This window comes from Mustela nivalis, assembly GCF_964662115.1.
Source record: "Mustela nivalis genome assembly, chromosome: 7".
Lineage (NCBI taxonomy): Eukaryota > Metazoa > Chordata > Mammalia > Carnivora > Mustelidae > Mustela > Mustela nivalis.
In genome coordinates, this window is record NC_139026.1 from 19,499,161 (window position 1) to 19,517,469 (window position 18,309).

The 18,309-nt window shown below is 39.7% G+C and overlaps 1 protein-coding gene across 7 annotated transcripts in view; it reads right to left on the reverse strand.

The window, feature by feature from the left end:
- Positions 1–18,309, reverse strand: part of ANO4 (anoctamin 4) — a 461,396-nt gene that overhangs the window by 143,734 nt on the left and 299,353 nt on the right. For all 7 annotated transcript variants that reach the window (XM_082739159.1, XM_082739158.1, XM_082739160.1 and 4 more), the window contains one exon: positions 12,773–12,904. In XM_082739159.1, the coding sequence (XP_082595285.1) occupies positions 12,773–12,904 (132 nt within the window). The remainder of the gene's footprint in view (positions 1–12,772; positions 12,905–18,309) is intronic.

Genomic DNA, 18,309 nt, shown 5'->3' on the forward strand with positions numbered 1-18,309 from the left:
CAAGAAACCCAAACCAAAATCAAACAAACAAACAAATAAAAAAACACCTCCAACTAATCTGATCTTAAAATGGGCAAAGAGGGTGCCTGGGTGGCTCAGCTGGTTAAGTGTCTGCCTTTGGCTCAGGTTATGATCCCGGGGTCCTGGGATCGAGTCCTGCATTGGGCTCCCTGCTTAGTGGGGAGTCTGCTTCTCCCTCTGCCTCTCTCTCTGTCTCTCATTAATAAATTAATAAAATCTTAAAAATAAAATAAAATGGGCAAAGAACCTGAACAGACATTCTTCCTGAGAAGATATACAAATAGTCAAAAGACACATCTGAGAGTACTCAGCATCACCCATCATCAGGGAAATGCAAATCAAAACTACAATGAAATATCATGTTACACCAGCCAGAATGGCTAGAATCAAAATGACAAACAAACAAACAAACAAACAAAAAAGCCAAACAAGTGTTGGAGAGGTTTATATGGAGAAAAAGGAACCTTCATGTACTCTTGGTAAAAATGTAGAAAACAGTATGAAGTTTCCTCAAAAAATTAAAACTAGAAATACCATATGATCAAGTAATTCCAGATTATGAGACTGACGCGCTGCCTACTGCGCTAAGGAGGCAGGTGATCAAGTAATTCCACTGCTAAATATTTATCCAGAGAAAACAAAGACACTAGTTCAAAAAGATATATGTACCCCTATATTTATTGCAGCATTATTTACAATAGCCAAGATACAGAAGCAACTCATGTTCATCCATAGATGAGTAGAGTTGCTACACACACACACACACACACACACACACACAGGAATATTACTCAGCCATAAAAAAGAATGAAACCTCACCATTTATGACAACATGGATAGACCTAGAGGGTATTATGCTAAATGAAATAAGTCAGACAAAGCCAAATACCATATGACTCCTCTTATATATGGAATCTACAAAACAACCACAACAAACAAATTAACAAAGAAACAATCCAAAAAACAGACCTTTAAGTATGGAGAATGAATTGGTTGTTGCCATAGGGGAAGGGCTGGGGGACTGTATGAAATAGTTAAAAGGGACTATGAGGTACAAGCTTCCAGTTATAAGATAAATAAGTCACAGAGATGAAAAGTACATGGGGAATATAGTCAACAATATTGTAATCATGTTATATGGTGACAGATGGTGACTACCCTTACCATAGTGAAAACTGAGTAATGTATAGAATTGTTGAATCAGTATGTTGTACACCTGAAACTAATCTAACACTGTATGCTAATTATACTTCGGTAAAAATGTATATTGTTGAATGAATGAATTAGCAAATAAAAAAAACTATTTACAGATGGATAAATGGCAAAAAAAAAAAAAAAAAAACCAACCTTCTCAGTGGCTTATTCATAGTTGGTCCTACAGATACTAAAAGAACATAGCTAACTAACTAGCTATGTTAGTCTCCAGGCACCCAAAGTTATATTTTCCCACAAGATTAGGTGCAGCTTTTGACTCTTAAACTGAACTCATTAAGTTATGTCCTACTTAAAAGAAGCCACGTCATCTTCAAAAACTTAAATCTCAGGCTGTGCAGCTTGTTTCATTTTTCAACTCAGTATAAAACTTTCCAGGACAGAGATAGGGTTCCCCTGACTTTATGGATCAATAAAAACAACATGCATATTGAGGATCCTAATGCCAAATAAGTGATTGCAATAAAACATGTGTTGTGAGACCTGCTGTAAGTCATAGGGGCACTAAAAGAACATTAATCCTATCTAAATCAATATCAGTATCTCTTTGCCTGAAGGACTCTCTAAAGATTTCAGATTGATGAAAACACCAGAAAAATTCCAAAACAGGAAAAAAAAAAAAAGGCACATACTGGAAGAATCTGTAGTTTCAGCCTAGCATGTTAACAGGAGTTAGAAAACAAATGTACATATATTACTAATAAATGTGAAATGGCAGTGTATCCTGCATTTAGTCAGTTTGGGCAGCTATAAAATATTACCATAGACTGGGAGGTGTCTTCTTATCAACTGAAATTTGTTTCCAGGAGATTGGAAATCTGAGATCATGGTGTGGTCAAGATCTGGTGAGGGTCCTCTCTGCTGGTTGCAGACTCCTGGTTGTATTCTCCTATGGTTGACAGACAGTAAGCTAGCTCTCTGGTCTCTTCTTTAAGGCACTAATCCCTTTCATGAGCTCCAGCATCATGGCCTAATCACCTCCTAAAGGACTCACCTCCTAATACTATCAAAGTAGGGCTTAGATATAACATATGAATTGGAAGGGACATAAATTTCAGTCCATAACATATCTACAATATTAAAAAAACATTTAGATTGAAAGGAATGCTACTCCAGTTCACGTCAGATATTTAACTTTGCAAAAATTAGTCTTTGTCCTTTATTCACTATATAACTTGCCCTTTATGTACTAACTGCAACTTTTCAGAGATTCTCCTAAGAATTTTCATTGTACTCGTGGTTCATCATCATTCCCAAACATATCTACTAACTATTGAGTGTTTTCTAAGGGCCAGGTACTGGACTAAATATTTTGCACAAGTCATTTCATTTAATGTCCCTAAATCCTATTGCCACAATGCTTTCTTCCTTCTTTATTTTCCTTCTGCCCAAACTTACCTGTCTTCTGTTCTGGACCCTTGGGGTTATGCAGATTGGTCAGTTTATATAGTTGTGCTAGACAAAACAATGTCAACATCCTAATCCCTAGAACCTACGACTATTTTAAGCTCTATGGCAAAAAAAGAATTATTTCAGATAGAAGTATGTTACTTCTCAACTGAATTCAAGGTAGGGAGATTATCCTGGACCATTCAGGCAGGTCCTAGGTATTCACAGGTGTCCTTAAAAATGGAAGAGGAAGGAAGAAGAGTCAGAGAAGGAGGTGAGATGACAGAAGCCGGGTCAGAGTGAAATGATGTGATGTGAGAAGAACTCAACCACCGTCACTGGCTTTGCAGTTGAAGGGAGGGGCCCAGAGCCAAGAATGCAGAAGCTTCCAGAAGCTGGAGAGGACTAAGAAATGGGTTTTCCCCTGGAGCCTTTAAAATAGAAGGCAGGTTGCCACACCTTGATTTTAGCCTGGTGAGACCCACGGCAGACTTCTAACCTAGCATATTTGTGTTGTGTTAAGCCACGAAATTTGTGGTGGTTTTTTATAGCAGCCATAGAGAACCAATATATAGTTTGAGGCTAAGACTGGAGCCAGAATGCCTTACCTTAGAATCCAAGTCCCACTACTTACCAACTATGTTTCCTTGGCAAGGTATTCACTCTCTCTGTGTCTGTTTCCTCCTCTATAAATATAGGGATAATGATTATACCTTATTCACAGACCTACTATTCAACAGAATCCCTACTGTTGTATTGAATTACTTTCTCTGAAATTGTCTGAGTTTTGAGGGGGCCTTCTGGAACTACAATGCTCCAATGAATGACTGACCCTAATGCTGAAAGCTTTGGGACCCATAGTTGGCTAGAGCAGGAGAGCTTTCTGTAAGATAGGGCTCTTAGGCTCCCATACAATTATGGCTGATAAACAAGGTGTAGATCCAGTTTGGGTGATACCATGTAAAATGGCCAAATGGTATTGCACAATGATTTATAAAAATGTGTACCCACAGGTTTGCTTTTGTTTCTCAAATACAAATATACATTGAAATGGAACATGAGCTTATTTGCTTTTTAATCAATTCGCAGCTATAATTCTTGCAGAATGTAGTTCAGACAAAAACAATTTGCATGAGGTTAGTTTAGAATATACTGCAGTATTTTGCTGATATCTAAACTCCTCCAAAATGTTAGAGCCTCAAGCAATTAATTCTCCAGAACCATGCTGAGGGACCTACAAAAAACAGCCCGTGGAAAAGCCCTACAAGATGTTTGCTCTAAGGAGGTTGCTAAGGAAATTGTTGACTGCTTTATTCACAACTCTCCCTCCTTTCTCTATACAAGAATTTTATTTCTTGCAAAATGCTTGGAAAATGCTAAGAAAAGTCCTGCTTCACTAAGCGGTTGGTTTTCTTCCTCCCGGGCAATCAGAAATATGTGCTTAACTGCGTTTCTCCCTCTGCACTACCTACTATGCTTAAAGCCCAATTTGCTGGGTCATTTATCAACCCTTACAGATAGATAGGCCACTGAAGGTTGCAAATCTAAGCCCTTTTTTTTCCCCCTGAAGAAATGATATTCTCCTTAGTTCAGAATATTTACTTATATTTTACCATTTTATTTGTCTGTTTCTCCCATCTCAAATGCTTTAACTAATTCCAAAGGTAATCAGGTATATTTACGTGCACCTGTTCATGCTAGTGTAATGCAGCTGAAAAGTAAACTGTTCTTTGGCTCTGCCCATGCGGCACACACCTGAGGTGTCAGCACTGTGGAGAATATACACTTCTGTTGGCTAATTTGCCATTGATTAGAGTGACTATGAGCAAGCCACTCAGTCTCTTTGACCTTCATCATACACCTGTACCCTCAGAGTTGTAATGTGTCTATGACACAACTCTGGAATACAATAACAGAAAAATGGTGGCTACTACCACTTTCTATCATTACAATTGTTGTGACCACTACTTGAAGACAGCTGCTAGGTAGTTAATTGACTGATTACCGCTGTCCATGGTTCATTGCCATGGTTTGCTGGTTTATTCAGAGGGAAATCAAGGAGAGTTTCCAAAGAACCTCCCACTAACAACCGTTCAGCAACTTTCTTCTGTCCTTATCAGCCCTCACGGATCCCAGCAACAAGATTTCTGTGGTCAGTTCTTTCTTGGGCACAAAGAGCTGTGTTGTTTTGTTATTCCCTAGATCATGGTCTGGAAGGGGAGAAAAAAGCATGTAAGCCAATTCCATATCAAGTTGTCTTCTGATGTACACACTTGACATTCCCCACAAGCACAGGACATATGCATTAAAATGTATGATGGAGGAGTTAAGTGTCTTGGGGTCAGGCATTAGCCCTGAGAATGGAATTTAATGCCATAAAACTGGATAGGGAAGATAGTCTATTAGTAAAAATGAGACCAAAAATAAGTCCACAAGTCAAGGGTAAATTAAAGTAGAACATGGAGATCACAATGGACTGATTGACTATGGTTTTCAACTTTTCATATGGATGTTCCGGGTTTAAAATGAGAGAACCAGACTCTGGAGTCCTGGCTCTGTCTTCCCACAGTGGCAACAGTGCCAACTCTGCTGTGCTCTTTCCTGTTCTGTTAGGTCTTATGATCATAATCATACCCTGGGTGTCACTAGCTGCCAGGCAGGAGCTTCTGGCCCTCAGTAGCTCACAGTCTAGTGGGTGGAGAAAGGCATATAAGCAAAAGTCATCTTAAGAGGTCTTTGTATAATGTCTACTTCATACATTCACAGGACACTAGCTAAAATGTTTTGTGCATAAATAAGCTTTGCAAGGAAATGGGTTGATATTGAGTTATATGTGATATCTATTGTTACCACAGACTTTTAAAAAGTAGAAATGTGAAAATACATATACATATATAAATAAATACATCATCTCTCACTGGGATGTCTGCAGTTGCCTCCTAACTAGTTCCTGTTTCTACTCTTGCTTCCTACAGTCTGTTCTTCAAAGAGTTGCAATGGTATTTTCAATAGTTGAATTAGACCATAGCTAGCTTCTCTTTGTAAAAGCCAAGCCTCTTTCCCTTCTAATTCATCCCTATTGCCAGTCTCATCATTTCTTCTCCATCCACAAAGATCTTACTTTGAACCACATGTGCTCACAGATTAGGGCTGTTCCCTTATCTTGAACTCCCCTCTCCATTCCCCTCCTCACCTTCTTTTAAGTTTTTTTCTAATCACACCTTCTTTCTGAGGTCCACAGAAGAATATAAACACCATCTTTGGAAATTTAACCTGCACACACATCCCATGCCAGGGTTCTTCATTTTTAACCCCTACTCCTCTTTTTCTCTTTGTCCATAATATTTAACCCATTCTAACATGTACTATGATTGATTTTTTTAAAAAACATTTCCCTCAACACTACGAATATCCAGGGCTGGAGACCTCTTCGTTATGGGAACTGCCTGTGCACTCCATCCCCTAGATACCAGTAGCACTCTCGGCTTCTAGTTGTGACCACCAAAAATATTTTCAGACCTTGCCAAATCACTCACCTATTGAGAACCACTGGTTTACAATTTTTTGCCACTTAGCCCCAGCTATATGGTAAGCTCTAGGAGAACAATGATGTTGGCCTGTTTGTTCACGGCTGATTTCCAAGCACTCAGAACAACAACAATCATGGGGCATGTGCATGAATGAGTACCTATTTAATCACAGGCACCTACAACAAACACAAATTTCAGAATCTTCTATTAGGAAATGGTCAATGGTTAATTTCACCTCATTTTTATAGGTTTTCATAAAAATAAACTAATGGTAATAACAGGAATAAAACTACAGGGAAAAACATTTTCATGCTTATATCTAACACAAACATTTCCTGAAGGGCAATTCAGAATTGATCTAGTTCTTGAAAGAATATATCACATATCTATTATAAAAACTGGCACGCATCTTATCTACATTTCCTCTCCTCGGTCTACCAGCATAAACCTTTATTTTGAGTATCAGCCTTAAAAAGTAACTGCCTCAGGATATTACTGCAAATGCCATTTTAAGAATGAAGGGTGATGATATTTAAGCAGGCCAACATTCACAGGCAAGGAGGTGACAAGGAAAAAACTTAAATCTTAAATAGAATTCTGTCATAATTATCAGATTCAACTAGAGTTTAATTGATGTCAAAAAGTGAGTGGTCCTGCCCGAAGGGTATCATGTATTAAAAGCCAGTAAAGCAGTGGTTTTCAAGTGGTGAGAGTGCTGCAATTTTGAGCCCATTCTCCCCAAACTCTGGGAAAATTTGGCAATGTCTGTAACATTTTTAATTTTCACAACCAAGGAGGGAGGGAACTGCTGCTAGCATCAAATGGATAGAGAACAATGATCTACTAACCACCCTATAACACACAAGACAGCTCCCTACAACAGAATTATTCAGATCAAAATGTCAATAGCACAAAAGCTGAAAAATCCCACAGTAGAGTGTAATGCTTAAGAATGTGGAATCTGAGGGCACCTGAGTGGCTCAGTGGGTTAACGCCTCTGCCTTCAGCTCGGGTCATGATCCCAGGGTCCTGGGATCAAGCCCCACATTGGGCTCTCTGCTCTGTGGGGAGCCTGCTTCCTCCTCTCTCTCTGCCTGCCTCTCTGCCTACTTGTGATCTCTGTCTGTCAAATAAATAAATAAAATACTTTATAAAATAAAAAAGAATGTGGAATCTGGAGCCTCCCTGTCTGAATTTGAATTCCTGCTCCATCACTGAGACAGACCGCTGAGTTGTTCAGAAAACCTGCTAACTTTTCCCTCTTGAGCACAGAGATAGACTAGTTATGTTAGCATCCCTTGAGTGGGGACAATTACATGACTGAATTCTGGTCCATGAAATGTGGATTTAAGTGTTGTTCACCACTTCTTAGCCTGGCCCATTAAAAACTTCCCACAAAATTTCTCATTCCTCTTTTCATGTCAATCCTAGCAAGGGACCTAAGGGTTGGCAGTTACAACAGAAGCAGCCTGAGTACTTGAATGACTCTGTGGAGCAGAGACATTGTACTTCCTTCTTCATGGTAACCCACACTAAACAATGATGTGAACAACAAATGAACTTCTATAGTGTTAAAGCACTGATATTTGGGGGTTGTTTCAGTAGGTGGACTAACCTAGCTACGTGACCTACTAACTTTTTGTGCTTTACTTTCCTCATCTGCAAATGGTGACAATAATTTTCCCTCTGCCATAGGGTTGTTTTAAGTATTAAGGTTCTGACATCTAGGAGTTTTTCTATCTGTAAGTGTTTGATGGTACCATATAAAATTACCAATGGCATCATATGTGGACTTGCAGACATGTGTACTCACTGGTTTCCCTCTACTGCTTCTCAAACATTAATATATGTTCAAATATAATGCTAGGCTATTTGTTTTTTAATTGATTCTCAACTTAGATTTTTTTGTACAATGTAGTTCAGAGCATAAAGATTTATAATTAGATTTTCCCATATTGTCTTTATTACTCTCATCCTTACTGCATTCATTTAATAGACAAATACTGAACATTTATGGTAAGCTAGGCACTGTGTTGAGTATTAGAGATATAACTGTGAGCAAAAACAGACATGGTATATGCCTCTATGGAGTTTAGTTTACCTGGAGGGCTGAAGGATTTATGATATAATACCCAAATAATTGCAAAGTTATAGACTTTCAAATAAAAAATGTTATATAGGAAACATGATTTAAAGAGAATACAGCAAGGAGACCTGGTCTTTGGAAGGAGTAGAGAAGGGCTTCCCTGGGAATAGTTCTGGATCTGGATTTTAAAGACTGAATAAGGGTAAACTAGAGGAAGGGGGAAGAAGTGGGAAGAGAATTCCAAGAGAGAAAACAGCATGTACTTATTCTCTGAGGGAGAGTGCATCCAAAGATCTGAGAGAGGCTGTATATGTCTGGACCATAAGAAGAGAGGGTAGAAGACAGTGAAGGCAGATAAGGCTGGAGAGGAGTGGCCAGATGGTCAGGCAACCTAAGACCTATTGTCACTTCAATAATTTTGATATTTATTTTAAAGGTTTTTGTTTAAGATTTTACTTATTTATTTGACAAATAAATAAGAGAGAGAGGGAAACACAAGCAGCAGGGGGAGAGGGAGAAGCAGGCTCCCTGCTGAGCAGGGAACCCGATGTGGGGCTCGATCCCAGGCCCCTGGGATCATGACCTGAGCCAAAGGCAGATGCTTAATGACTGGGCCATGCAGGCACCCTAATTCTAAGGTTTTTAAACAAGATCGAGTGACATGAATAGAAATGCATTTCGAAAACATCATTCTTTAGCACATGGGAGAATGGATTGGAGACAGGCAAGGATTGAAACAGTACTTCTAGGTTTCAGAAATGAGATAATGATGGTGGACATTGAGAGAAGTTGTTAGATTACAGAGACACTTAGCTTGGAAAATCATCAGACTTTGGAGATACAGTGAATGCAGAAAGTGGAGGTGAAGGAGAGGTCTAGAATACCTTCCTAACTCTGGTTTCAACAACTGCACAAATATAAGTGCCATTAACTAGACCAGGAACAATGGAAGTGGACCACACTGGAGGAGAGAATGGGTTGAATTTGGCCTTAGAGGAGTGTGCAGTGAGCGAACTTCACAACCATCTCTATTCGTTCTTCACATGATTGTTCTATTTCATCTATTAATTTCTCATTTGACAAATCATTATTAAGCACCAACTATGAGATTAAAAAATGATGATGTAGACATAGACTTTCAAGAACTTTACTGCCTATACGGTTCTATATTGAGAGCTATGATAGAAAAAAATAAATTTTATCAAGATACAGAAGAATGCACCTCACCCAGAATTTACTTTTAAACCTAGAAATAATATAACCAATCTCCCTGGTTCTATACTTGTCCAGCTCCAACCCATTCTCCCAAGTGCATACAGAATGATGTTTTTGAAATGCACATATAAGGTTGGAAATCTTGGGATGTTTTCTGAAGGAAATGCCTCTGATGAAACCTGAAAGAAAGAAGTCTAAGGGAAAGAGTGCTCCAGACAAAGGGAAGACTCTGTACAACAGGAGTCAAAAGGGCGCTGTGAGTTAAGGTTAAAGCAGTTTATTGTGGATGAAGCACTCAACAGAGAATGGAAGTAGAAGCTAGTCAGCCAGCTTCAGACTCTGGGCTTTATCCTGAGCACAAAGAATTTTTTAAGACTTCTTTTCCACTTTGGTCAGTATTTATTGAATTCCTAATTTTTCTTTTTCCTCTACATTCATGTACACACACACATGCACACACATCTATTAGTCACTTTTATTCCTAGACAAACACAATATCAAACATTCTGCAAAACCAAGAAGTCACATGGGATTTTGGATTGCATTTAGAAAACCAGCAAAACATATTATAAACCCTAGAGCTCATTAACCAGCTACTTCTGATTACTTTAAACCCATTAGTGTCACCTTAGGGAAACATCTATCTTTAGGGATTTTTTTTTTTTTTCTGATTATACCAATCACTTCCAAATGGAGAGCCAGCACTCCTCAAGTCTTACTTCTATACATATTCATGCGGCATGACAATTCTCAAAGCGAAAAAAATTCCCACTGCCCATGATGTTCAAGACCCTTGTTTAATTCTTCACCACCCAACTGTATAATGGCCAGAGGCCAGATTCTTAGGTTTCCTTCCTTCCAGCTATCCCTTTGCTTTATCCTTCTTGGTTCTCCTGTCTTGAAAGCTCATCTTTCACTGATCACTCTCCTATTTCAAACAATAATGCCAGGTTTTCTCATACCCTATGTCTATACACAGAAAACTACTTGTAGTTCTTCAGATACTCCCTCCTGTTTCATGCCCGTGGTCTCAGTGGTGAAGGGAGTGAGGGTAGAGAGGGGCAGAGGTAGATGTAGACAGAGAATCTCAAGCCGGCTCTATGCCCAGGGAGAAGACCAAGGCAGGACTTGATCTCATGACCTTGAGATCACAACCTGGGTCAAGATCAAAATGGGACTCCTAATAAATTGAGCCACCCAGGCGCCCCATACCCATATACTTTTACACATAAATTATTCTCTCTTGATATCTGTTCCCCTCACTACCTTCCTGGACAAATGTTATCTTTAAGACCCGTCTCAAGCATTTTTGAGTGTGTTCACTTCTTATTTTTTAGAACCTCTCCCCAAATCTGCAGTATGGAACACTCTTTCTTTTAAGTAACACCCATCATATTGTATACAATTATTTAAAATGGTCTTTCTGTCTTTAGGCTGGGGTAAAGACTGTTTATCATTTATCTTTATATCCTCTGTATCCAGACAGTACCTGGCAAGAAGTAGACATCAAATCAGAGACTGTAAATGAATTAATTATTCAGTGAACCAATGCCCAAACATAACAAAAAAGGGCCTCCTAAATTTGTGATGGAGATGGCTGAGTACTTTTGTGATCTCACAGGCTATCATTCCTCATTTATTAAATATTTTAAAATACTTATAAAGATATGAATCTTGGTTCTATTTTCTAGAAATCCTGATGGGTGTCTAGATGCTTCTGACATTGAGAATTCTGCTAAGAAATTTGTTCTAAAGCAAGAAAGAACATCAGGAAATGTAATCAGCATGAAGATGAGTAGTAGAAAATCTTCCTCTTCTATTTACATATATCCATTTGAAGCAAAGCAAAACCCTATGCACATACTCTATATTTCTTTGATTTTCTAACTACCTACTTATCCATCTGATAAGTAATCCATCTGAAAATTGTGAGATGTTCCTGTACTGTGCTAGGTGTTCTCTTGGGCAGGTGAGAGGCAAAGAGAAAATTCTGCATGTAAATCAGACTCTACTCCAGAAAAATTTAAAACATCCAATCACTTGTCCAGGAAATTTTACGATAAACAACACAGTCTTGATCTTGGAGTTAACGTGAAACATTTCCATTTCTTATTTCCTGCAGAGGATCTAACTAGGATTTTGGGGCCAGGCTATGAGTTTCATGTCTTTTTCAATGACTTTTTTAATATTCCCATAATGTGGCTGGGTTGGCATCAATCTGACTTTGGGGGATCAAAAGTTTTGCTATTTTAGAGGCTTACAAAGTTGTTTCCCTTGTGTTATACATTATATATTTTGATGCAGAACATCTACTCCTTGATTTTTCTTTTCTCCTTCACCTTCTAGAAGTCCAAAGACATTAACTGATTTTCTGTTGCCAAAACATGCCCCAACCATATATTCCCTGCAACTTGATGACTGCCCTTTGTTGTTGTTGTTGTTTTTTCCCTCAAAGTTAGCAACCTATTTTTTTCAAAAAATCTGTTACCCTCTTCCTCCCCTTGGGGAAGTCCTTTTTACTGAGGCTGTCTCTATGGCTGGAGTGGGGAGAGCCAGGAATTCTGGAAGTCTGGCTGAGAGCAAGGCTGGGCCAAACTTACTTGTCTTTTGAGAGGCTGTTTTTGCCTAGTTGTTTACAGTTTTTGGCATGCTTTTCTCTCCTACCACTGACCCCACCATCGCAATTTCTTGTCATTGCAGAAGTTTCAGAGTCAATTCTCTATCACTTTTGCAATACCCCAAAGGCTCAATTACTCAGCCAACCTTTCCCCCTGCATGTCAAAAGTGAAAAATCACTGTTCAGAGACTGTCTGATGGAAGAGCCAGCAAGTGGGCTACTCAGGAATGTGGTTTTTCCTGGGGGAACCTGGTGAGTTGCTGAAGAAAAGGAAATAGAGAAGTGAACAGATATTGATTAAAACAAACCGATGACACCTCTTTTCAATAGGGTCAAGGGTAGACCAACTTCCCTGTCTGCTGGTTAGATGATGATGAGCCTGAAGGGGCTCTGAGCATGGGGACTGGCAGAGCCACAAAACAGAAGGAGCCTGGGTCTCTAAATCACTATGGAGAAGGTCATTTAGCCAACAAATATATGAACACATGTTCTACTGTGTCAGGCCACTGAGATATGGAGATTGTTTGTTAGAATAGTTAGCTTACCCAAATACAAAAGGGATATGAACACTCACAGGACTTTCAGGGAAGAAGGGCACTAAGCTGTTCCTTCCACATGCCAAGGACTCAAAGGCGTGCAGGAGAAGGTCTACCACAGCTGCATGTCCTTAGTAAGACAAAGGCTTTCACACGAAACACTCACTGGTGGATCCTTTGCTGGCTGAAAGGGGCAGTGTAGCAGTCATTCTCCTCCAGGTCTGGCAGTGTCTCCTTGTCCAGCCTCATGGGCTTCTTAGGTAACCATCTCCGAAACCTGCTTATTTGTTTATCGATCCTGTGGTACATGAAAGGCAAGACCAAAGGGTACAGCATGTCAGCATTGCCCCAAAATATAAGAGGGAAGCCTCCACAGAGCAATAATTATAACACCAGATACCCCAGACACTCCCATTTTACATGAGTACATGACACCCCATTTCACAGACAGAAAGAAGAGAGTCTCAACTCCAGTGTTTTTTCAGTCTCATCACAGGACCTCAAAATTATTGTCTATGAAATAGTGGCCGAGTGTTATATGTTCACCAACATGCCAATAAATGACCAAGCCTGGAAGGCTCTGGAAAGGAACTGGACAGCCCCTTAAGCAAAGCAGCAGAGACTTTAACTTCTTACATTCTGCAGGTTCTAGAAATTCATTCTGTATTTGGAAAATTTCCCCATCTTCTCTTGGTTAGGGAAGTGCTCTAGCTGTAGTTAACTTTCAGTAGGGCAGCTGACAGCACATCCCAATGGGTTGCCTGTGTGCACAGAGCATGATGTCATGATTTGCTTCCTGCCTCTCACACCTTCCCTGAGCTGCCTCTCTTCAGACATCAGGCAGTTCAGCTTTCATTCTGTCTTTTAAGCTGACTCCATGGCTCTCAAGGTACAGGGGCACGATGACGCATGTGTCACTCTGGCCAGGGTGCACAAGGATGCAAAGTCACAGAAAACAACAGTGTTGTGAAGGTGGTTTACAAGACAGTTTTCCCCTGGCCCCCTCTTGATTTCCTCTGGCTTCTGCTTATGAAACCATCTGACTTCCAAGTGACCAGATTGTCAGTTATTCACAGAAAACCACCAGAAGGAACAAAATGCACAGCATACTTAAAAACAACTGTGCTATATCAGGTATCTATATCCACTAAAGCAAGTGTCTTCCAAGAGCACATATCAAATAGCATCTCAGTAAGGCAGAATGAACAGGTACCATACTCATTTTACACATCACAGAAGAAATCCATGGTGGTTAGGTATCCAGCTCAAATTACCTAGCCAGTGAATAAAGCCAGGAATGGAAAGCAGGTTTGGGGCTCTTGATGTTAGTGATCACCACATCAAAACAGTTGATACTAGAACTACTAGAACTTCTGTAGTTCTTAAGAACTACAGAAGAGATGGAGTCTTCTAATGAAGAAAATATCTAAATGCCTTCTAAGTCTATTAATTACACATGGAATTTGGGTGGATTTTTTTCCAATTCAAAAAATATTTACAAGGCAATTTATCATTTTCAATGAAATTTCCAGGTTAAGGAATTGCTTTTTCTATAACCAATCAGCTCCAAGATGAACAATAAAAGGAAACTCTTTTACCACTTCTTTTATTCTCTGCAGGGTTTCAGTCTCACTATAACCCCCTTCTGCCCAGTGGTGGCTGGACTTTCTTCAGAACCCCTGAAAGTTCAAAGTGGAAAGATTCTCACAACTTTTCTAGGCCCTTCCTCTCAAAGACAACTCATAGCTACCACATATACACGCACAGAAATCAAGATTCTACTAAAGGTCATGTGCCCAGAAAAGAAGAGCAAATTGGAAGAGCCCAAAGTGGGATGAGAGGAAACAGTTCCAATCTCCTCCATCCTTCCTTCTCCTGGTCCTCCCTCCCTCACCACTCTTTAAAAAACACTTGAAGTACAGTGACATAATGTACATCAGAGACACAGTAGAACACAGTGACTGAGAACATGGGGTTGCAATAATTGAATTTAAATCCTGGTTCTGGGGGCGCCTGGGTGGCTCAGTGGGCTAAGCCTCTGTCTTCGGCTCAGGGCATGATCCCAACGTCCTGGGATCAAGCCCCACCATCAGGCTCTCTGCTCAGCCGGGAGCCTGCTTCCCGCACTCCCACCCCCACGTCTGCCTCTCTGCCTACTTGTGCCTCTCCCCCTCTGTCAAATAAATAAATAAAATCTTAAAAAAAATAAATCCTGGTTCTGTAAATATTAGCAGTGTGACCTTGGGTAAGTTATTTAACTTTGTTGTGCCTTAATTTCCTTTTTTAAAAAAGTGGGCATGATAATACTCAATTCATAGGGTTATGGTGATTAATCAGTATATACATAAAATCTCCAGAAATATGGTGTACACTGAGTACCTGCTAATATTACTATCTTCCCCCCCAAATAAGAATTGAACAACCAGCTTGCCTCTTGACATTTCTTTTCTTTCTTATTTTTTTTTTTTTCAATTCAAAGTTAATTGTGTTTCACTGGCATCTACAACTTGTCTAAGTTCAATGATTTAGTCCTTAAATTGACTCATAAACTATACTTCCTAGGCTAAGCTGGTGGTCTTCCCCATAACTCCTGGCTTTATTTCATCTGATTGCCTTTAAACTCATTCAAGAAAAAGGACATTGGCCCAGAGCTTTTCATAATAGAGCTTTTACTCCCACACATCTCCAGTCTGCAGCACTAATCGGATTACACTTTGCAAGGTTCACATTCTTACAGAATCTGGGCTCTGCGTGCCACGACTATGAATTAAATCTAGCTGGGTACAGTGCTCAGTGTGGATAAAAACAAATAAAGCTGTGAAAAAGCAGGCATCAATACTCTATGGGAATGAAATGGCAGCTTTCGGCAACAGCTTATAGCACCACAATTTAAATGAAATGTGGAGATGGTGAAAAGAGAGTGGAACAGGGTAATGAAAATGATTCATTGAAAAATGAGGAGGGGCCAGAAGTGGAGGGAAGAGGAGGGATGCTCCTAAAAGAAGCTGGGGTGTGGAAATGGGGTGCTTAAACCCTGGATCTGTTGCTTATCAGCTGTGTGATCTTCCAGGAATCACTCACCTGTTTAAACCTTATTTTAAAATGTACTAATCATCATCATCAACCATCTTACTGATGTTGTTAGGAAGCCTACACATGGTGTGCACACAATGCTTTGCAGAAACTGCCAGGTAAACAGTGTCATTAGCAACTTCTTAAGGACAAGGGAGGCTAATATAAAAGTGATGGAAAGCAGAGGACCTGGGCTTTTAAAACACTATGGTGGAAAAAAAGATATTCAAAAAATATCTTAAAAACAAAACCCCTGAGACACTGGCTGAGGGTTGGGGTAGGTGAATAGGCCTTCAGTGGGGTAACCTGAGGAGAAGCAGGAGGACAAATCATGGACTGTACAGGTTCTACCACATATGCTGGTCCATGCTGTGTGCTCGTCAAAATGACAGAAACAAATACTCAAATGTGGATAGCAGCTTGTACCCTCTTCTGTTTGGCAGAACAACTCCTGAAAGATGTGTGTATCCTAATCACTCGAACCTGTGAATATGTCATGCAACACAGCAAAGGGACTTTGCAGATGTAAGCAAGTTTATAGACCTTTAGAGAGGGAGAGCATCCTGGATTACTCAGGGGGGCCCAACTTCATCATATGAGCCATTTCAAAGGAGAGAACTTTGCTTAGCATAATACCCTCTAGCTAAGTGAAGTCAGTCAGTCAAAGACAAATACATGATTTCATTCATGTGTGGAACTTAAAAAACAAAACAGGTGAACATAGGGAAAGGGAGGGGAAAAATAAAACAAGATAAAATCAGAGACGGGGATAAACTATAAGAGACTCTAAACTCTAGGAAATAAACAGGATTGCTAGGAAAAATAAAACAAGATAAAATCAGAGATGGGGACAAACTGTAAGAGACTCTAAACTCTAGGAAATAAACAGGAGGTGGGTGGGGGGGGATGGGGACTGGGTGATGGGCATTAAGGAGGGCACTTGATATAATGAGCACTGCATGTTGTAAGTCACTGATGAATGACTAAATTCTACCCCTGAAACTAATAATACCCTATATGTTAATTAAATTGATTTTAAATAGAAAAATAAATAAAAGGAGAGAACTTCCTCTATATAGACATAGCAAAGAGGAGGCAGAAGGGGACATCAGAGAGATTCAAAGTGTGAGAAGGACTCAACTGGGCATTGCTGGCTTTCAAAAGCCAGCAGCCAGGGAGTGCAAGCAGCCTCTAGAAGTTGAAAATTACCTTTGTCTAAGAGTCCTAAAGAATCTGCACAGAACTGAATTGTGCCAGCAACCTGAACAAGCCTAAAGATTATACTCCCTCATGGCCTCAAAAAGACCCTTAGCCAACCAACACCTTGACATTAGCCTTGAGAGACCCTGAGCAGAGAAATCAGTTAAGCCTCCTCCCCTAGACTACTGACCTGCAAAATTATAAGATGATAAATTTGTGTTGTTCTACGCACCTAAATTTGCAGGAATCTGTTACAACAGTAATAGGAAATTAATACACCTCTGAAAACAGTCTTGATCTGATCTTCTCCTTGAGACCTGGCCATGGCTGGTCAGGCTCCCTATGCTGAGGCTAACACTCCACATGCTACTCCACCTGCCAGTTCCCAGCTCTGAGAACAAGGATCTGTTTCTCTGTGGCTGGATGACTATTGGCCACTCTTCAACAAACACTCTCATACCAAACTTGCTACTTAGGATTCACTGAGGATCCTCTTCAACAGTGCAAGATAAAAACACATAGTGCAAGAACCACCAGACTGGAAAGCATGAGACCCACGTTGGGTTTCTGATTCTGCTGTTTTTTAGATATTACATGTTGCTGGTGATTTGGGCAATAGTATCTTGGCTATATCCTAAACAAACTTAAGTTAATAGAGAGCTTTCCTTTTCACAATATAATGGATAACCTTTCATACAGATGAAGGACTCTGAAGTTAAAGTAGGTTCACAATTTGTTGTACATCTCTCTAGTGATAAGTCCTATGCTGAGTAAGTGACTAAACCTCTTTGAGTGAATGCACCCATTTCATGAGTCAGTGGTGAGGACTTACACAAGATAACAAATATCAGGTGTCTGCTCATTGCCTTATATGTACAAAATGCTCAGTTCAGTGGTGGTGTCTAGGATGAAGAAGATGATGAGGATGATAAACTCTTATGTAGAGTTATCAATGGGAATTCAAGAACTAAGATTCTCACTTTTATATTGAAGTCTGTGCCCCCATTTCCATCTAATAAACTTCCCTAAAGAGGCAATCCTGAAATTCTCTTAGTTACAGAGTTGAGGAACCAACTAACTAGAAAGTATCCAATTTGTCTCTTAAATATAGGAATTGGGCATACTTAATAAAGTCTTCAATGACTGGGAAAAGCAAAGAGAAAATGTTGGCTTATTGATTTAGTATTGATTTTGGTTGGACACATTGTCACTGTTCTATTTCTGCCATTTATTGAGCCTTATAGAGGCTCATTTATTGAGTATTATAGACTATATAGGAAAATCAGTAAGGAGACAATTGATCAGTCATGCACTTGGGCATTTCTAGCCTTAACTTGTCAAGCTAGTATCTGGACTAAAAGATGGATATTTTTATAGAAAGTATTACAGTAAGTTCAGCCACCACCACCCCACCACCCCACCCCTCCCAGG